Source organism: Bombina bombina, chromosome 5 (assembly GCF_027579735.1).
Source record: "Bombina bombina isolate aBomBom1 chromosome 5, aBomBom1.pri, whole genome shotgun sequence".
Lineage (NCBI taxonomy): Eukaryota > Metazoa > Chordata > Amphibia > Anura > Bombinatoridae > Bombina > Bombina bombina.
This window is the reverse complement of record NC_069503.1, coordinates 1,066,272,926-1,066,295,834: the sequence shown is the minus strand read 5'-3', so window position 1 is coordinate 1,066,295,834 and position 22,909 is coordinate 1,066,272,926. Positions and strand designations below refer to the sequence as shown.

The window sequence follows — 22,909 nt, the reverse complement described above, 5'->3', positions numbered from 1 at the left end:
GCTACAATGTAATTAATAATTACATTGTAGCTATTTTAGGATTTATATTTATTTTACAGGTAACTTTGTATTTATTTTAGCTAGTTAGAATAGTTATTAAATAGTACTATTTAATAACTACCTAGCTAAAAGAAATACAAAATTACCTGTAAAATAAATCCTAACCTAAGTTACAATTAAACCTAACACTACACTATCATTAAATTAATTAAATAAATTAACTACAAATAACTACAATTAAATACAATTACATAAACTAACTAAAGTACAAAAAATAAAAAAAGCTAAGTTACAAAAAATAAAAAACATAAGTTATAAACATTTAAAAAATATTACAACAATTTTAAGCTAATTACACCTAATCTAAGCCCCCTAATAAAATAACAAAGCCCCCCAAAATAAAAACATTCCCTACCCTATTCTACATTAAAAAAGTTCAAAGCTCTTTTACCTTACCAGCCTTTAAAAGGGCCTTTTGTGGGGCATGCCCCAAAGAAAACTGCTCTTTTGCCTGTAAAAGAAAAATACAACCCCCCTAACATTAAAACCCACCACCCACATACCCCTAATCTAACCCAAACCCCCCTTAAAATAACCTAACACTAATCCCCTGAAGATCATCCTACCTTGAGTCGTCTTCACTCAGCCGAGCCACCGATGGAACTGAAGAGGAAATCCGGAGCGCCAGAAGTGATCCTCCAAGGGGCGCTGAAGAAATCTTCCATCCGATGAAGTGATCCTCCAAGCGGCGCTGAAGAAGTCTTCCATCCGGCCGATGTCATCTTTCAAGCGGCGCTGAAGATCATCTTCCATCCGGGCGATGTCATCTTCCAAGCGGGGTCTTCAATCTTCTTGCTTCAGGATCGATCTTCATCCCGCCAACGCAGAACATCCTTCTCTCCCGACGGACTAACGACGAATGAAGGCTCCTTTAAGGGACGTCATCCAAGATGGCGTCCCTTCAATTCCGATTGGCTGATAGGATTCTTTCAGCCAATTGGAATTAAGGTAGGAAAAATCTGATTGGCTGATTGAATCAGCCAATCAGATTGAGATCGCATTCTATTGGCTGTTCCGATTAGGTGTAATTAGCTTAAAATTGTTGTAATATTTTTTAAATGTTTGTAACTTATGTTTTTTATTTTTTGTAACTTAGCTTTTTTATTTTTTGTACTTTAGTTAGTTTATGTAATTGTATTTAATTGTAGTTATTTGTAGTTAATTTATTTAATTAATTTAATGATAGTGTAGTGTTAGGTTTAATTGTAACTTAGGTTAGGATTTATTTTACAGGTAATTTTGTATTTCTTTTAGCTAGGTAGTTATTAAATAGTTAATAACTATTTAATAACTATTCTAACTAGCTAAAATAAATACAAAGTTACCTGTAAAATAAATATAAATCCTAAAATAGCTACAATGTAATTATTAATTACATTGTAGCTATCTTAGGGTTTATTTTGCAGGTATTTAGTTTTAAATAGGAATAATTTATTAAAGTATAGTGTAGTGTTAGGTGTAATTGTAACTTAGGTTAGTTTTTATTTTACAGGTTAATTTCTCTTTATTTTAGCTAGGTAAGCTATTAAATAGTTAATAATTATTTAATAGCTATTGTAACTAGTTAAAATAAATTGAAATTTGCCTGTAAAATAAAAATAAATCCTATGATAGCTACAATATAATTATTATTTATATTGTAGCTATATTAGGGTTTATTTTAAAGGTAAGTATTTTGTTTTAAATAGGATTAATTTAGTTCATAATAGAAATATTATTTAGATTTATTTAATTAATATTTAAGTTAGGGGGTGTTAGGGTTAGTGTTAGACTTAGGTTTAGGGGTTAATAAATTTATTACAGTGGCGGCGGTGTAGTGGGGGGCAGGATAGGGGTTAATAAATTTATTATTGGTGGCGACGGTGTAGGGGGGGCAGGATAGAGGTTAATAACTTTATTATAGAGGGCGGCGGTATAGGGGGGCAGGGTAGGGGTTACTAGGTATAATGTAGGTGGCGGTGGGCTCCGGGAGCGGCGCTTTAGGGGTTAATACATATATTATAGTTGCGGTGGGCTCCGTGAGCGGCGGTTTAGGTGTTAATACATATATTATAGTTGCGGTGGGCTCCGGGAGCGGCGGTTTAGGGGTTAATATGTATAGAGTAGCTTGCGGTGGGCTCCGGGAGCGGCGGTTTAGGTGGGAATAACTTTATTTAGTTGCGGCGGTGTAGGGGGGATAGATTAGTGGTGTTTAGACTCGGGGTACGTGTTAGGGTGTTAGGTGTAGACAGCTCCCATAGGAATCAATGGGATATCTGGCAGCAGCGAACTTGTACTTTCGCTATGGTCAGACTCCCATTGATACCTATGGGATCCGCCGCCTCCAGGGTGGCGGTTTGAAAACCAGGTACGCTGGGCCGTAAAAGTGCTGAGCGTACCTGCTAGTTTTTTGATAACTAGCAAAAGTAGTCAGATTGTGCCGCACTTGTGTGCGGAACATCTGGAGTGACGTAAGAATCGATCTGTGTCGGACGGCGGATCGAAGTTTACGTCACAAAATTCTACTTTTGCCGGTCTTTAGCCTTTGATAACTAAGGCGAATCAGCCTCGCCACAAATACGCTGCGGAATTCCAGCGTATTTGAGGTTGACGGCTTGATAACTACCCCCCTATGCAGGCTGCACCCTTATTTCAGTTCTATTGACAGACTTGCATTTTAGCCAATCAGTGCTGACTCCTAGGTAACTCAATGTTATCTATATGGCACACATGAACTAACACCCACTAAAAAAAAACTAAAAAAAGCTGTCAATTGCATTCAGATAAGAGGCGACATTCAATCGCTTAGAAATTAGCATATGAGCTTACCTAGGTTTAGCTTTCAACTAAAAATACCAAGAGAACAATGCAAATTTGATGATTAAAGTAGATTGGAAAGTTGTTTTAAATTGCATGTCCTATCTGAATCATGAAAGTTTAATTTTGACTAGACTGTCACTTTAAGATTCCAGTACAGAATCAAAGCACTCACTGTCTGTGGTTTTTCTATAAACCTATTAGATTTTCCTTTTTTTCTACTAGAATTGAAATGTCCTTGAATTTTTGTACATAATGTTTTAAATATGTGTTTTTTATGGTGAAGGGGTTCTGCCAATGAAAAAGTGTAGATATTTATCTCTCTATTGCCCTTAATTTCTCATTTTGTTTTTTTTCTATATTTCCCACATTTTCTAACAACCTATCTCTGTCTTTGTCTTTCTCCTACCCTCTCATTACATCTTTTCTTTTTGTCCATTTCTTTCATACACAATTTATTTCTAACTAGTCCTAAAGCCCGTGTACACGGGCCATTTTTTGCAGTACAGCGGTCCCACCCCTTGCTCTCTCTCTATCCCCCCCTCTCTTTTGCTCTCGCTTTCTCCCCTCTCTTTTGCTCTCTCTTTCTCCCTTATCTTTTGCTCTCTCTCTCCCCTCTCTTTTACTCTCTCCCCCCTCTCTTTTACTCTTTCTCTCTCCCCCCTCTCTTTTGCTCTCTCTCCCCCCTCTCCTTTGCTCTCTCTCTCCCCCCTCTCTTTTGCTCTCTCTCCCCCTCTCTTTTGCTCTCTTTTCCCCCCTCTCTTTTGCTCTCTTTTCCCCCCTCTCTTTTGCTCTCTCTCTTCCCCCTCTCTTTTGCGCTCTCTCTCCCCCCTCTCTTTTGTGCTCTCTCTCCCCCCTCTCTTTTGTGATCTCTCTCCCCCCTCTCTTTTGCTGTACTCTTCCCCCTCTCTTTTGCTGTCTCTCTCCCCCCTCTCTTTTGCTGTCTCTCTCCCCTCTCTCTTTTGCTGTCTCTCTCCCCCCTCTCTCTTTTGCTGTCTCTCTCTCTCTCCCTCTCTCTATCCCCCCTCTTCTGCTCTCTCTATCCCCCCTCTTTAGAGCTCTCTGTCTCTTAGTAGCTGGCCCCGCCTATGTCACGCCCCGCCTGCATCCCGCCCGCCCACACCCGTGTTATACCCGCCCACATCACACCCATCAGGCCACGCCCACCCACTCACGCCCACTCCGCACACGCCCGGCCACGCCCACTCTACTACACGACGCCAGGTTTGTTGGAAGGCCAGGTGTGTTTGTCCTTGCGCGCAGTCTCTACTGCGCATGACAGCTTCGGACAAACACACTTGGACTTTTATTATATAGGATTTGTTTTTTACTCTACAATACAAACGTATGTTTTTGCTTTAAACCCCCTTTTATAAGTCTTTAAATTAGTTCTTTAAATCTAGTTATTTTAAGCTCTCTGGTCTGGCAAAACACTATAAGGTGTCTCATCTCAAGTATTTTGTAAAGGCAATTTTTACCTTGAACCTGTGTATATGCTGTATGTTAAGGAGAGACACCTTACAATATAATGCTCATTAAAATAAGATGATTATTTCTCTCCATGCCAGTGATGTTTTGAGAATGGGACCCTTAGGGGCTGATGATTAAAAACTCACCAGCATGGAGAGAATTAACACAAAATCTTTGTGGCCTTTTTGTGTGTGTTATATTGCAATGTAGGCATCTCTCCTTCATATCCATCCATAGATAAACAGCTCTCAAGCTAAAATTTGCCTTTATACAATTGTTTGAGGGAGCTTGACATAATGATGAGACATCTTAGGTCATTTTGCCAAGGAGAAGAGCTTTAGATTATTGGGCCATTGGAAAGAACTGACAGGGGTAAATAACCTTTCTCCAAGATTGGTGTGTCTGGTCCACGGCGTCATCCTTACTTGTGGGATATCTCTTCCCCAACAGGAAATGGCAAAGAGTCCCAGCAAAGCTGGCCATATAGTCCCTCCTAGGCTCCGCCCACCCCAGTCATTCTCTTTGCCGTTGCACAGGCAACATCTCCACGGAGATGGTTAAGAGTTTTTTGGTGTTTAAATGTAGTTTTTATTCTTCTATCAAGTGTTTGTTATTTTAAAATAGTGCTGGTATGTACTATTTACTCTGAAACAGAAAAGGATGAAGATTTCTGTTTGTGAGAGGAAGATGATTTTAGCAGACAGTAACTAAAATCGATTGCTGTTTCCACATAGGACTGTTGAGATGAAGTAACTTCAGTTGGGGGAAACAGTTAGCAGACTTTTCTGCTTAAGGTATGACTAGCCATATTTCTAACAAGACCATGTAATGCTGGAAGGCTGTCATTTCCCCTCATGGGGACCGGTAAGCCATTTTCTTAGTCAAGCAAACAGAATAAAGGGCTTAATATGGGCTATAAAACTGGTAGACATTTTTATGGGCTAAATCGATTGCTTTATTTGGGCATTTTATTCATATTTATGCTGACAATTCACATTTATAAACTTGGGGAACGTTTATTAAACGGCAGGCACTATGTTAGACACCTTTTCCAGTCAGGGGGCCTTCCTAGTTGTAGGCTGAGCCTCATTTTTGCGCCATTACTGCGCAGTTGTTTTTTGAGAGCAGGGCATGCAGATGCATGTGTGAGGATCTGAAAGTTGCTGGAAAAGTTTCTAGACTGAAATTTGGTGTGCAATACTCTTAATGCTTTAAGACACTGTGGTGAAATTTTGGTAATTTTTGAACAATTCCTTCATATTTTTTCACATATTCAGTAATAAAGTGTTTTCTGTTTAAAATTTAAAGAGACAGTAACGGTTTTGTTTTAAAACGTTTTTTGTGCTTTATTGACAAGTTTAAGCCTGTTAAACATGTCTGTGCCTTCGGATAAGCTATGTTCTATATGTATGAAAGCCAATGTGTCTCCCCATTTAAATTTGTGTGATAATTGTGCCATAGCGTCCAAACAAAGTAAGGACAGTACTGCCACAGATAATGAAATTGCCCAAGATGATTCCTCAGATGAGGGGAGTAAACATGATACTACATCATCTCCTACTGTGTCTACACCAGTTTTGCCCACACAGGAGGCCCCTAGTACATCTAGCGCGCCAATGCTTATTACCATGCAACAATTAACGGCTGTAATGGATAACTCCATAGCAAATATTTATTCCAAAATGCCTACTTATCAGAGAAAGCGCGATTGCTCTGTTTTTAAACACTGAAGAGCAGGAGGGCGCTGATGATAATTGTTCTGTCATACCCTCACACCAATCTGAAGGGGCCATGAGGGAGGTTTTGTCAGATGGGGAAATTTCAGATTCAGGAAAAATTTCTCAACAAGCTGAATCTGATGTTGTGACATTTAAATTTAAATTAGAACATCTCCGCGCACTGCTTAAGGAGGTGTTATCTACTCTGGATGATTGTGACAACTTGGTCATTCCAGAGAAATTATGCAAGATGGACAAGTTCCTAGAGGTTCCGGTGCACCCCGACGCTTTTCCTATACCCAAGCGGGTGGCGGACATAGTGAATAAGGAGTGGGAAAAGCCCGGCATACCTTTTGTTCCCCCCCCCCCTATATTTAAGAAATTATTTCCTATGGTCGACCCCAGAAAGGACTTATGGCAGACAGTCCCTAAGGTCGAGGGGGCAGTTTCTACTCTAAACAAACGCACTACTATTCCTATCGAGGATAGTTGTGCTTTCAAAGATCCTATGGATAAAAAATTGGAGGGTTTGCTTAAAAAGATTTTTGTACAGCAAGGTTACCTTCTACAACCCATTTCGTGCATTGTTCCTGTCACTACAGCAGCGTGGTTCTGGTTCGAGGAACTAGAAAACTCGCTTAGTAGAGAGACTCCATATGAGGAGGTTATGGACAGAGTTCACGCACTTAAGTTGGCTAACTCTTTTATTTTAGATGCCGCTTTGCAATTAGCTAGATTAGCGGCGAAAAAATTCAGGGTTTGCTATCGGGGCGCGCAGAGCGCTTTGGCTAAAGTCTTGGTCAGCGGATGTGTCATCCAAGACAAAATTGCTTAACATCCCTTTCAAAGGTAAAACTCTATTTGGACCAGAATTGAAAGAGATTATTTCAGACATCACTGGGGGAAAGGGCCACGCCCTTCCACAAGATAGGCCTTTCAAGGCCAAGAATAAGTCTAATTTTCGTTCCTTTCGCAATTTCAGGAACAGACCGGCCTCTAATTCTGCATCCTCTAAGCAAGAGGGTAATGCCTCACAACCCAAACCAGCCTGGAAACCGATGCAAGGCTGGAACAAGGGTAAGCAGGCCAAGAAGCCTGCCGCTGCTAACAAAACAGCATGAAGGAGTAGCCCCCGATCCGGGACCGGATCTAGTGGGGGGCAGACTCTCTCTCTTTGCTCAGGCTTGGGCAAGAGATGTTCAGGATCCCTGGGCGCTAGAAATAGTTTCTCAGGGTTATCTCCTGGAATTCAGGGAACTACCCCCAAGGGGAAGGTTCCACATGTCTCACTTATCCTCAAACCAAATAAAGAGACAGGTGTTCTTACATTGTGTAGAAGACCTGTTAAAGATGGGAGTGATACACCCAGTTCCAATAAAGGAACAAGGAATGGGATTTTATTCCAATCTGTTCGTAGTTCCCAAAAAAGAGGGAACTTTCAGACCATTTTTGGATTTGAAGATCCTAAACAAATTTCTCAGGGTACCATCGTTCAAGATGGAAACCATTCGAACGATTCTACCCACTATCCAGGAAAGTCAATTTATGACTACCGTGGATCTAAAGGATGCGTACCTACATATTCCTATCCACAAAGAACATCATCAGTTCCTAAGGTTCGCCTTTCTGGACAAGCATTACCAGTTTGTGGCCCTCCCATTCGGGTTAGCCACTGCTCCAAGGATTTTCACAAAGGTACTAGGGTCTCTTCTAGCGGTTCTAAGACCGAGGGGCATTGCAGTAGTACCTTACTTGGACGACATTCTAATACAAGCGTTGTCCCTGTCAAAAGCAAAGGCTCATACAGACATCGTTCTGGCCTTTCTCAGATCACACGGATGGAAGGTGAACATAGAAAAAAGTTCTCTGTCTCCGTCGACAAGAGTTCCCTTCTTGGGAACAATAATAGATTCCTTAGAAATGAGGATTTTTCTGACAGAGGTCAGAAAGTCAAAACTTCTAAGCACTTGTCAAGTTCTTCATTCTGTTCCTCGTCCTTCCATAGCGCAGTGCATGGAAGTAGTAGGGTTGATGGTTGCAGCAATGGACATAGTTCCTTTTGCACGAATTCATCTAAGACCATTACAACTGTGCATGCTCAAACAGTGGAATGGGGACTATACAGACTTGTCTCCAATGATTCAAGTAGATCAGAAGACCAGAGATTCACTCCGTTGGTGGCTGACCCTGGACAATCTATCCCAGGGAATGAGCTTCCGCAGACCAGAGTGGGTCTGGGAATCCCTGAAAGCTCAGGGTCTATGGTCTCGGGAAGAGTCTCTTCTCCCGATAAACATTCTGGAACTGAGAGCGATATTCAATGCTCTCAGGACTTGGCCTCAACTAGCAAAGGCCAGATTCATAAGATTCCAATCAGACAACATGACGACCGTTGCGTATATCAATCATCAAGGGGGAACAAGGAGTTCCCTGGCGATGAAAGAAGTGACCAAAATAATTCAATGGGCAGAGGATCACTCCTGCCACCTGTCTGCGATCCACATCCCAGGTGTGGAAAACTGGAAGGTGGATTATCTGAGTCGTCAGACATTCCATCCGGGGGAGTGGGAACTCCACCCGGAGATCTTTGCCCAAATAACTCATTCCAGACATGGATCTGATGGCGTCTCGTCAGAACTTCAAGGTTCCTTGCTACGGGTCCAGATCCAGGGATCCCAAGGCGACTCTAGTAGATGCACTAGTAGCCCCTTGGACCTTCAACCTAGCTTATGTATTTCCACCGTTTCCTCTCATTCCCAGGCTGGTAGCCAGGATCAATCAGGAGAGGGCCTCAGTGATCTTGATAGCTCCTGCGTGGCCACGCAGGACTTGGTATGCAGACCTGGTGAATATGTCATCGGTTCCACCATGGAAGCTACCTTTGAGACAGGACCTTCTTGTTCAGGGTCCATTCGAACATCCAAATCTGGTTTCCTTCCAGCTGACGGCTTGGAGATTGAACGCTTGATTCTATCGAAGCGTGGGTTTTCACATTCCGTGATAGATACTCTGGTTCAGGCCAGAAAACCGGTAACTAGAAAGATTTACCATAAGATATGGAAAAGATATATCTGTTGGTGTGAATCCAAAGGATTCCCATGGAATAAGATACAAATTCCTAGTATTCTCTCCTTTCTACAAGAAGGTTTGGAGAAAGGATTATCTGCTAGTTCTCTAAAGGGACAGATCTCTGCTTTATCTGTCTTACTACACAAAAGACTGGCAGGTGTGCCAGATGTTCAAGCATTTGTTCAGGCTCTGGTTAGGATCAAGCCTGTTTACAGACCTTTGACTCCTCCCTGGAGTCTAAATCTAGTTCTTTCAGTTCTTCAAGGGGTTCCGTTTGAACCTTTACATTCCATAGATATTAAGTTACTATCTTGGAAAGTTTTGTTTTTGGTTGCTATTTCTTCTGCTAGAAGAGTTTCTGAGTTATCTGCTCTGCAGTGTTCTCCGCCCTATCTGGTGTTCCATGCAGATAAGGTGGTTTTGCGTACTAAGCCTGGTTTTCTTCCAAAGGTTGTTTCTAACAAAAATATTAACCAGGAGATAGTTGTACCTTCTTTGTGTCCGAATCCAGTTTCAAAGAAGGAACGTTTGTTACACAATTTGGACGTAGTCCGTGCTCTAAAATTCTATTTAGAGGCTACAAAAGATTTCAGACAAACATCTTCTTTGTTTGCTGTTTATTCTGGTAAAAGGAGAGATCAAAAAGCGACTTCTACCTCTCTTTCCTTTTGGCTTAAAAGCATCATCCGATTGGCTTATGAGACTGCCGGACGGCAGCCTCCTGAAAGAATCACAGCTCACTCCACTAGGGCTGTGGCTTCCACATGGGCCTTCAAGAACGAGGCTTCTGTTGACCAGATATGTAAGGCAGCGACTTGGTCTTCACTGCACACTTTTGCCAAATTTTACAAATTTGATACTTTTGCTTCTTCGGAGGCTATTTTTGGGAGAAAGGTTTTGCAAGCCGTGGTGCCTTCCGTTTAGGTAACCTGATTTGCTCCCTCCCTTCATCCGTGTCCTAAAGCTTTGGTATTGGTTCCCACAAGTAAGGATGACGCCGTGGACCGGACACACCAATGTTGGAGAAAACAGAATTTTTGCTTACCTGATAAATTACTTTCTCCAACGGTGTGTCCGGTCCACGGCCCGCCCTGGTTTTTTAATCAGGTCTGATGAATTATTTTCTCTAACTACAGTCACCACGGTACCATATGGTTTCTCCTATATTTTTCCTCCTGTCCGTCGGTCGAATGACTGGGGTGGGTGGAGCCTAGGAGGGACTATATGGCCAGCTTTGCTGGGACTCTTTGCCATTTCCTGTTGGGGAAGAGATATCCCACAAGTAAGGATGACGCAGTGGACCGGACACACCGTTGGAGAAAGTAATTTATCAGGTAAGCATAAATTCTGTTTTTCTTTTCCTATGTTATCTTAGGTAGCAGATTCTCTATATTTAGGGAACTGTCTTGCATGTTGGTGCATAGATTCCATGATATAATATAAGTACTGGAGAGGATTGTTTGCTCACTGGTTTGTTAATTATTAGTGAATCCTAGCCAGTAAGTGAGCAAAAGCAACTTGACCTATACTTAATGTACTGTAATAATTGTGATATAGTTTTTTATCTCAAAAATTATCTTTAAAAGTAAATTTTCCATAATCAAGAATATGCTTTTATAATATTGTAATAAAAATATACTTTTTTAAATCCATGTATTTATTTCCTCAGGATTTCATGGAACACAAGCAAAATCTCCAGTAAGTTAGACAAAAAAATCTAAAATGAGTGGTGAGCTTATACACTGTTGCTATACCGAGCTTCATCTACTCACTGCAGCCTGGTTAGAGTAGTATTTTGGGGATGCATAAAATGTAAAAAGCCATCATTGAAATGTTGCATCTTACCCTTTGGAATATTAGGAATACATCTTCTACAAGAAACCAAATTATACAATGAATATGCATATCTGCCTTACAACACAATGATTCAAACCCTTAGGACATGACAGCACAATTTAATTAGTAGAGTGTTTAATTTGTTTTCTTTTTAACCCAGATTTGCTGCTTCACATGTAAATCATTTTAAATGAACTGTAGCCAAAACTAAAATATTGTTGCAGCTAATAGATTGGACTGCAGATTTAATTATTTCTTTGGATCACTGACAGATGATGTAAATGCAGTCTGAGAATATATAATTATTCATTTATGAAACAGATTAGCTCCTTTTCACACACTGATATTTAGGGGCATGAGCACATTTGAGAAAGTCACATTCTTTTAAAATTTGGCGATAAAGACATTTGAGGACAGGGAAGAAGTTCCCCAGGTGGATGGACATGTCACTAACCCAGTCATATTAGGATATTTGTGATGTGTCTGATATAAATAATGCTAGATTACAAGTGGCACACTAACACTGAAATATCGCACCTGTGCTAACTTGCACTCATATTACAAGTTGAAAGTAAATGTGAACTCATGAGCGCAAACTAATTTTGCATTCTTTGGGTCATCGTGACTGAAGTCCTCATGTAAAGAGTTAGGGCTAAATAAAAAGTTGCACCAAGCACAACATAAATACATTAAAATAAAGTGTTAGACTCATATAAACACTATCTGATATAAATTATTCATAGAAATTTATGACAAGGTATTTGAATGGAAAGGGCTATAATGTATATACTATATACATGCCTAAATATATGCATGTATGTACAGTATATATACATATGTATATATGTGTATACGTGTGTATTTATGTTTCTATGTGTATATATGTATGTATATGCATATATACACATGTATATACATATATAAATATATACTTTGGAGCCCTCTCCACTCCTGAAAACATGAAAAATATTTTTTTATTGAATTGTTATTTAATAATGTGTTTTACTGTGTATGTACTGTAAATATTTTACATTCCAATGTTCTTCACATAGGGGGAAATGTTCTTTGTATTTTTAAATAGATATGCAATTGTAATTCTTGCTTCATTATACCACACACATACACACATGCACACAGGTACATACTCCCATACACATACACACACATTCTTACATTGCACACACAAACGCACATATACACACACACGCATATGCACACATGTACATATTCACACGCACACACACACACACAGACATGCAGCCACAAGCACATACTCACATGCATGCACACATACACTTGCACACGCACACACATGCATTCACACACATATATAATTGAGGTGTATGCTTCTTTAAAGGGACGCAAAATTCATCATCAAAAAAGTCCTTCATGGTATAATGTAGACTAGTGTAGTGTATATCAAGTCTTTCTATAGGGTAGCACAGTCAAGTTTATTAAAACATAGCCTCCAGTTAACTTAAACTTGCGCTACAAGCCCTACACACTGCTCCCCAGTGCTATTTTTTTATTTATTTTTTAAATTGTAGTGGTACGGCCAAATCGAAAGCTGCACCAGTTGCTTAAAATGAAAATGAAGGCATTGTACTGGGGATCAGTGACGTCTTCTGATAAGAGCTAGGGGAACTTGCGTTTTTTTCTTCTGACTGAAGAAAACAAGGGGCCATTTTTTAATAAAAATAATTGTGATACCCTTTGTAAACACTACACTAGTCTATGTTATACAAACTAGGATTTGTTACATGTACACAAATATATTCAATAGGTACTGCTGGTTATTTACAAAATGTATATCACAAATTAATATTAAACTGCATATGATATTATTGAGACAATTAAGGTTTATGTTTACAATGCATAACTCTAGCTTTCACGCCATATTTACTGCTTTTCCACCATTTTACTTTAGCTGGAAGTTATCGTTCAGTCTCGCCAGCTGGATATTATTATGCACCCTGTAATACAGAAATTAATCGAAATAAAATGGAATAGATTTGGCAGGTAAGTCTAAACATTCATTAGCCTTTTTAGAAATCTGGTAGTCAACTGCACTTTCATCCTATATGCGATCTTGCTTTTTGTTTCATTTCAGAAAGAATATAGCAATAATGCTGGCCTTAAACCTCCTCTTCATCTTGTCATGGACGGCCCTTGGGATAGCATCATCTCTTACGAGGCCAGAAGAAACCCCATATATATTCCCAGAAGTAAGTCCATATGTTTTTCATTAGATAAGTGAAACATAAGCATAGGAACAGCAATGCATTACTGGGAGCTAGCTTTTAATTGGTGACTGCACATATATGCCTTCTGCTATTGGCTCACCTGATGTGATCATCTATCCTCCAGTGGCGCATTAATGCTCCAGAGCATACCTATGTATTCTTTTCAACAAAGACTACCAAGAGAATGAAGCAAATATAAAATTAAAAGTAAATTGGAAAGTTGTATACATTTGCATATTCAGTTAATCATCAAAGTTTAATTTTGATTTTACTGTCCCTTTAAATTACAAAGGGACCAACCAACTCATCTCTAACTTGGTCTTGAATAGATATACACACTTCTGTTCTGATCTCCTCCAAATAAAAAAGAAAAAATGCACAATAGTACAGATAAATGTTCCTGCATAAACACTCACTCTCTTCTGAGCTGTAAACTCTGCTCTAAGTTTTCAACACATTTGCACTACAGTATACAACCATTTTTCACTTTTTACAATTAAATCCATAAATATTAAATATAAACTGATATTTATTAAAACAATAACATAGCTGATGGTAATCAATAGACACTATGAGGCCTATTTATCAAATGTCTGTCGGACCTGATCCTACAGTGCGGATCAGGTCCGACAGACATCGCTGAATGCGGAGAGCAATACGCTCTCCGTATTCAGCATTGCACCAGCAGCTCTTGTGAGTTGCAGGTGCAACGCCACCCCCTGCAGACTCATGGCCAATCGGCCGCCAGCAGGGGGGTGTCTGAGCAGGGGGACAGACATCACCAGAATTCAACCCGATCGAGTACGATTGGGTTGATTGACACCCCCCTGCTTGCAGCTGATTGGCTCCGAGTCTGCAGGGGGCGGCGTTGCACCAGCAGCTCTTGTGAGCGTATTGCTCTTCGTATTCAGCGATGTCTGTCGGACCTGATCCGCACTGTCGGATCAGGTCCGACAGACGTTTGATAAATAGGCCTCATAGTCACTTGGGAATATATGTAGTTTGCTTTCCATTACCGCTGTTGAGTCTCGGTTAGTCTTTTTAGGCAAACACTCCTCCCACTATTGAGATGTCAATCATACGAATATTTGATGTACGTTCAACTGAACTTCTCAGCTTTTTCAAAAGTGCCCTGCCAAAATATTGCATGCAAGCTTATTTCTTTTGCTTCTTTTTCTAAGCCATTCCATTCCACTAAATTAGCTGCTGTTTAAATTAATTAAAATGCTCAAATTAACAATATAATGTAATTAAACGTAAAAACCTAAAAGAAACAAGCATTTCATAGGGTTTTAACGGGTTTTCAAAGACCTTCTGGTAGCAAAAAATCCATGGTAAAAGCAAAAATAAAACGTCATGACTAATTGATTCGCTTGTCCTGCTTGAAAGCAGAACTTTTCTGTTAACTGTCAATCAGTTCATCATGACATGACATAACAATTTTATATAATTGTGTGTAATCTTATGTTTAAAAAAAATTATTGCAATTATAAATATACATTGTGCTGTCTGATATATTTAAGTGATGTACAAGTTTTATTGTTTAAAAATGGGCTTTGGGTCATATTAAAGTATGAATAGATTTCGTTTATAAACATGTGAACTAAGCATGAACAAAACTTATAAGATCGATGAGGCCTGGGTGTTACCTCTCTCCTTATGTTTGTGAATCATTCAACTTAGGGTTTTTACAATTTTAGTGTACATCTGTATGTTTAGATGTTTCTCCACAAATCATGTGCTTTTGGTTTTATATATTGTATTTTTTTTTTAGCAATCTGTCCATCTGTGTTTATCTACAAATCTTGCTATCTACATAAACTATCTGTACATCTTTCTATATAGATAAGCTGTTGTCTGTCTACATTTCTGTGTACGCAAGCTATTACTTTGTAGTGATCTGTCTGTCCGTACATCTGTCTATCTACATCAGACATTCTCAAACTTGGCCCTCCAGAGGTTTTGGAACTATATTTCCTATGATGCCTTATCAGCTGGCTGAGCATCATTGGAGATGTAGTTCCAAGACCTCTGGAGGGCCAAATTTGACGATGTCTAAGTTACATCATCTGTTGTCTACCTACATTTCTATCTACATAAGGAATTACTTTGTAGCGATCTGTCTGTCCATCTATCTATGTATATTTCCATCTACATAACCTGCTGTCTATGATATGATATAGGATGCATTTCTATGATATAACTATAGGACATCTGGCGAATCATTGTGATTTTTATCGCATTGGGACTCACCTTCTATCAGATTGGAGAAGAGTTTAAAGAAATGTATCAGTCAAAGAAAAAAATTCAACTTTTTAAAGACTGGAGAAAAAAGGAACTAGAAAAAGATCTGAAATATTGTCATCCTATGTGGCCTGAGGTATATATTACTTATCTATTCTAAAAGCCAACAATATTGTTATTTAAAATGTATCTGGAACAAGTGTTTGTTTATTACGTGTTTTATTACATTTTTATAACACCTCTACAGTTAAACTATACTATATAGCTACTACTAGACACAGTTCCTCCTTAAAGGACCTGTAAATACAGTAGATTTGCATAATCAACAAATGTATGATAAAAAGACAATGCAATAGCACTTTCAAAGTTATGTCTATTTACACTCCCCTTGTATCATGTGACAGCCATCAGCCAATAACAAATACATATATTCTGTGAATTCTTGCACATGCTCAATAGGAGCTGATGACTCAAAATGTGTAAATATAAAAAGACTGTGCACATTTTGTTAATGGACGTAAATTGGAAAATTGTTTAAATTTGCATGGTCTATTTGAATCATCAAAGTTTAATTTTGACTTGAGTTTCCTTTTAATCTATGCATCTTCCTTTTGGTACCTTCTATGTTCTTTGATGTGCGTAGACATTTTCACATATTTTCCCCTCATCTTCTCACTCTTCCTTTTGGGACTTTTAAGTTCTCTGATGTACATTGTTGATTTTACTAGATCCTTCCTTTCCTGCCTCTGTTTGTTTTCCTGACACAAATATATTGTCCCATTACTTTACTTCCTTTTAAATCGACCAAGAGTATTTGTTTTATTTAGTCTTTTCTATGTATCTGTAACTTTACTATGAGGAAGTGCACCCAGCACTATGAAATTTGGTGGTACTTTAAAGAAAAATTAAATTTAAATATACATGGGTGCATTTACATTTTAAATAGAAGCATTTTTGAAATGCACTTCCTTTAGCAAAAAATGCTTCTAGTTAAAGGTATGACTGTTTTTCCAGCAGCATATGCACATATGCTGTAAGTGCCCATGCAGTAGTATTCAAGCACTATACCTTCGGAGAGAGTCAGCAGTGGCTTGCATGGCCCAAATTAGTATTAACTGATGCAATACACACAACCTATGCTGCAAAATTAACGTGATTGTGATTGAGCAGTTTTCACCTAAAAGGGGGGGGGGGGGGTGTAGAACTTCCCTCCTTGAAAAGCGAGAAGTCTTTTGGATTCATAAACTACAGACCAGGTTACCCATGGGATTTAATTCCATGTATATTATACATTTTTAATTTTTAGATTGATTATTTTGACAAATGATACATATGGTCTGTCAAGTGGGGTCCATTAAGACTTGTTTTTCTAAACTTGATGATGCTGTGATACATATTTATATGTACATATTGATGTAGATGATAAAGTGTTTGTGAGCTAATACACCGATAAACATATTTTGGATTATTCATACTAATTTATTTATCATTATGGCAATTTATTAGTTTGCTTAGCAAGCCAATTGTCTTTCCATATAGGACTATCTATAGTATGTACATTAGACTCAGGGGCACTTTAAGATTTAGCCACGGCATGGCAGGGGTTAATCTAAGAGTGTATATATCAGGTGACTGTAGCCACTAGTAATTGTCTATGAATAAGGTTAATGCCGAAATGCATCAGACGCTAGAGGCTACCTACTTGTTTTAACCTTGGATGCTGTCGCTGTTACTGATTTATTCCGTTGTTTTAAGGATTTATAATAAAGTATTGAAGTTTTAGCTGCTGTGTAATTTTCGCTTTGTTTAGAATACAAACAACCGCCAGCTCTCTGAACAGGCATGGTGTTTGAATCTTCATCCTCTAGACACACATAGCATATGCTGCTGAAACAGTAATCATTTTTACTAGAAATATTTTTTAATAGAAGTATATTGCAAAAATGCGTCTATTTAAAATAATCATAGGAACTTTTACACTTTATCAATAAATACAATGCACTTATCTTCTCTATCTAGGAAAAAGAATACCTTGAAAAAGGAATTGAAGATGTAATGGGAAAACGAGCTGCTTATTTCAAGGATTTCTGGTATGTAAGAACAGCTGCCTGGTTAAAAAAAGAGGGGGGGGGTTGTCCTGATAAGTAGTTCAGCTTAACCCCGAAGGCAGGAATCTAATATGGGCCATAGAGCATTACTGCTCTGTCCTACATATCTCCGTGTGGTCCTTGTATGCATTTGATGGTGATTGGTGACAGTCACAAAAGGAACATAAAAAAAGATATATGTTGTTTCTTTATCAGTGATAAAGTGCTTAGAGATTTATGTTGTTTCTATATCAGTGATTTGGTGACAGAACATCAAAGTAATATGTTGTTACATAGTTTCGAAAACTGCTTGTGCATTTCTCTATGGCATTATTGCTCTGTTATATTGTCAGCCGCACTCGTATAAGGTGGAATCACTGCAACATTGGATACATAATTACAGAAAAGATTGGTTAAAAAAACAGTATATGTTTTATTCATTTGGCTTTGTATATGTTAAATAACAATTTGTAGATCAAATGTAATTCATTTGTTGTTTTGTGGGGGTTTTAAACCAAAATCTGCAATAACAATTTTGGAATTAGCAAAAATGCTTTTAGTAAAAGCTATCACTGTTTTAAGTGAGAGCTTTTACTGTGCATGTGCACATGAAGCATATCTAAATATTCTTCACGCAGTAACGTTTTGAACAGTGTGTCTGCATTGTATTGTGCAGGCGATTAATTGATTTACCTGATACAAATCTCTGCCAGGCATCTGAGCAGATACATTGTTAAAATGCTGGTGCATTTATTTATAAAAATATTTTACCAGGAAGGATACATTGAGATTTCTCTCGTTTTCAAGTATGTCCTGGGATCACAAAACATTGTTTGATACAATAGGGTACAATAAAATACAAAAACAATAACAATACACAATATATACAAAAATTAACATAGAACAGGTAGGAAATATATAATCAACCATGACAGGTGCATTCTGTTTTGAGATATACAGAGAGGGATCTCTTAAAGGATATTAGGCTTGGGGAAGGTTTGAAAGTGTGAGGGAGGTCATTCCATAACTGTGGCGCTCTGTAGGAATAGGAGGTTTGAGCTGCTTTCTTTTTGTATTGAGGCAAACTAAATAATGTGCTGGTACTGGATCGGAGGTTATAGGAGGTGGGAATAGCCAGGGAGAGCATTCTGCTCAGGTAGGGTGGGAGCTTCCTAGAAAGGCTCTTAAACACAAGGCAGGAAAGATGGAGGGTGCGTCTGGATTCCAGCGTCAGCCAGTTTAGTTATTTTAGCATGTCACAATGGTGGGTCCTGTAGTTACATTGTAGCACAAAGCGGCAAAACGAGTTATACAACGTATTAAGTTTATTAAGATGAGTTTGCGGTGCAGGTGCGTATACTACGTCCCCATAATCCCTGATAGGCATCAGCATTTGCTGTACAATCTTTTCTTTTACTGTAGGGCTGAGGCAGGATTTGTTTTTTGTACAGGGCACCTAGTTTTGGATAAAGTTTAGATGCAAGTTTTTCTATGTAGAGGCCAAAAGATAGATTAGGGTCTAACAACATACCCAAGAGTGGACTGCGGTCAGCGTGCAATTGGATTTTGTTTTAATGCGTAGATGGGAATTTTGTAATTTGTGTAATTTAGGTCTCGTTAGAAAGATCATTGTGACTGTTTTGTCAGTGTTTAGGAAGAGTTTGTTTTTTGAGATCCACTTTTCTACCTCTGTGTACTGGTCTTGGAGCACTGCTTCAAGCTGCTGCAGATCGGAATTGTTTGCATAGATACATGTGTACAGTTGAGGATTTGCAGAAATTAGGTAGATCATTTATAAATAATGTGAATAGTAGGGGGCCGAGAATGGAACCTTGGGGAACACCACACGTGACTGGGAGAGGGAGGGAGTCGCTGTTAGAAATGGAGACATATTGTGATCAATCCAATACATATGATCGAAACCAGGTTAACGGACGATCAGCAATACCAGAGTTTTTTAGTTTGAGCAGTAGTATGTCATGGTCCACTGTGTCAAAGGCCTTTGCAAAATCAAGGAAAATAGCTCCAGTTAGTTCTCCTTGTTCCATGCCAGTTTGGATGTCGTTGCAAACTTTTAGGAGGGCAGTTGAAGTGGAGTGATTCAGGCGAAAACCTGATTGATCAGGGGTCAGATAGTTAGAAAGTTGGTAATACTCGCATAATTGCGTATGGACGCATTTTTCTAAAAATTTTGACAATACTGGGAGCAATGATATAGGGCGATAGTTAGAAACCAAGGTTAACTCCCCACTTTTATGAATAGGCACTACTCTTGCAGTTTTGCAGCTTGGGTATGTATCCAGACATTAAGGATTCATTAATTAGGGTTGTGACAGGCTTAGCAATTGCCGGCGCACTGAGCTTCAACAGCATTGCTGGGATTTGATCAGGTCTAGACTGGTTTTTCATTTTTAGATTATTAAGGTGTTTCTTAACGACATTGATGGGTACAGGTCTAAAATTGAACTTCTCTATATTGGGTCTTTGCTGTTTTAGTGGGGACTGATCCACATTTCTAGTTTCAAGATGCGTGCCATTAATTAGTTTGTCAATCAGGGTGGTGGAGCATCCGACAAAATAATTGTTAAAGGCATTTGCTACTTCTAAGGGGAGTTGCAGGGTTTGGTTATCCACATTGACAGTGGAGGGTTGGGAGTGGATTGGTGGATTTTGTAAGTTATTTATGAGTTTCCAAAACTTTCTAGGGTTAGATATATTATTGTGCAGATTTTCACAGAAATATTGCGCCTTAGCCAATTTTGTTTGTTTAGTGCATATATTTCGCCATTGTCTATATACACAGTGATCGTTCATAGAGCCAGTTTGTTTGAACTTTGACCACAATGAATCCCGAAACTGGTACATTTGAATGAGGTCAGCTGTGATACAATTTAAGTGTGCTCCTTTTACTCTCATTTAGCTATGTCTCATGTTCATACTAAAAGCTCAACACTATAAACACTGACAGATTTTACTAGAAGCGTTTTTGACTATGTAAATATATTGCAAAAATACTTCTATCAAAAAATGAAATGCATTGACATGCATTTCAGTTTGGGCTGAAATGTCCCTTTAAAAAACCTAATCTCCTGTACTGGGGGCAGTTAGGTGTAAATGAGGTTATACACTGACCATGCAATCACTGTACAGAATGTTGCAGGGTCATGTATTAGAATCCTGCAGGATACACTCCAGGGTTTTTAGGTTAGTAGGAAAATCACAATTTGCAGAGATAAATTACATTAAAATAATAACAGTACAGTGAATTTTTTTACATTGCATAATTAACCTTTTTCTATGAGGGATATAATTTGGATTTTACTGTCCCTTTAAATATTTGTATTACCATTTATAACCTCCAAGTGTATGCAGGCAGGTTGGGACATGTGACTGTCACCTCCCAGGAGCTGATGATCACTGCTGCTGTCAACAAGTGCAACTGAGCACGTTATAGCTCTTGTTTATTCATGTGTACTGTCAGCTGTAGCCATTCCTAGGTGATAGGTTCTCCTAAGTAGAATTATTAAGCTGAAGGAGTAGTAGGAAACTTGTTAATGATGAAATTATTTATCACAGAATGGGAATCCCCTATAGTGCTGCTTCAGATTATATATGTGTTTTGCTAAATTGTCCCCAAGTTTGCAAAAGGTGTCCCATAGTAAACGACAGACTCGTATATGTATACACTGTGAACTGTTGCACATGCTCAGTAGGAGCTGGTGCCTCCGAAAGTGTTCATATAAAAGACTGCGCAGTGCGCACAATTTGATCATTTAAGTAAACTGGAATAAACACCAAAATGTAATCCATGGCACTTTCATTTTTACTTCCATATAACAACTGAAAAGTAAAATGTTAGTGCTCGAGCTAAAGCCTCAGGAACGCTTGCATCTAGAGGTCGGATAGCGTGGCCCTGCTAAATCCCTCACTTAATAGATTTATATGTGTCTTTTATTTAAAGGGACAGTCTACTCCAAAATTGTTATTGTTTTAAAAGATAGATAATCCCTTTATTACCATTCCTCAGTTTTGCATAACCAACACGGTTATATTAATACACTTTTTACCTCTGTGATTACCTTATATCTAAGCCTCTTCTTAAAACCCCCTTATCGCATGGTTATTTATTTATTATCTATTGACTTCCATTTTAGCCAATTAGTGCTGTGTCCTGCACAAATCTACAGGAGAAAGCACGATGTTATCTATATGGCACACATGAACTAGCAGTCTCTTGTTGTGAAAAGCAAATAAAAAAGCATGTGATAAGAGTCTGTCTATACTGGCTTAGAAACAGGCAGACATTTAGAGGTTTAAATGATATAAAGTAAATTAATATAACAATGTTGGTTGTGCATAGCTGGGGAATGGGTAGTAAAGCGTTATCTATCTTTTTAAACAAAAGCAATTTTGGTGTAGACTTTCCCTTTAAGAGCTAACCCCAAGGTCTGCTAAGCTATAAGTGCACCAAAAAAGAATAAATAGTGTTCTTCCACAAAGTCTTATATATAAAACTGAACATAAGACTGGCACTCTCTGGTCTTTCCATGAAAAATCTTTTACTGTGAAAGTAGTGACGTTTCGGGGACAGAGTATCCCCTTCCTCAGACTGATATGATATGAGTGCTCTCCTTTGTTACTATATATATATATACAGTACTGTGCAAAAGTCTCAGGACACCATTAGATTTGTTGTTGTAGCAATGGTATAATGACCATATATAATTATTTCTCAGTCTATTACAATACAACCAGAAAATATAGGATATTTGTATGCAGTATCAAAAAACTGAAAAATTGTCATAAACTTTAATGGAGATAAATGTTTTTACCACCAGTTTCCAAACATTACCACCTCAATGGAAACTAGCCCATAGTTTCCAAGGGCCGGATTTAACAAACAGCGGATGTTGCTGACTACACTGAAAACTGAAGTTAAGAAGCAGCGGACTGTAATCATCACGATCAAATACGATTACAAATACGCAGATTGCCCATGAATGTGCAAGGGGTGGCATTGCACAAGCATTTCACAAGACGCATACGCTGTCAGCATTTAGCGATGCCGGGCGGACATGATTTGCTACAGCGAATCATGCCTGCCTGGCACTTGAGAAATTGGCCCCTTAGACTAGACCTTTATCCCAATACTTTTTGCATACAAATACAGAAGCGCTCTATCAGGAACGAACAACAGATCATCAGCTAGTTCTATGGCGATTTACCACCCAGGAGCGCTTCTCCCTTTTTATTTATTCAAATTATGACTCTTAGGGAAGTCTCCCTAAGTGTGATGCGGGAATCCAGACGTGGACCCTTTGCTCAGTGTTCCTAGAGGGATATGGCTGCACTAGTATGGCGGCCCATACTAGGTCCAAACATACGT

At 38.7% G+C, this 22,909-nt stretch overlaps 1 protein-coding gene across 1 annotated transcript in view; it reads left to right on the top strand.

Moving 5' to 3' along the window:
• LOC128661719 (transient receptor potential cation channel subfamily V member 6) overlaps positions 1–22,909 on the top strand; it is a 286,517-nt gene that overhangs the window by 57,513 nt on the left and 206,095 nt on the right. The window contains exons 9-13 of the mRNA XM_053715942.1: positions 10,783–10,811; positions 12,877–12,968; positions 13,060–13,174; positions 15,402–15,572; positions 17,456–17,526. Coding sequence (XP_053571917.1) covers positions 10,783–10,811; positions 12,877–12,968; positions 13,060–13,174; positions 15,402–15,572; positions 17,456–17,526 — 478 coding nt within the window. The remainder of the gene's footprint in view (positions 1–10,782; positions 10,812–12,876; positions 12,969–13,059; positions 13,175–15,401; positions 15,573–17,455; positions 17,527–22,909) is intronic.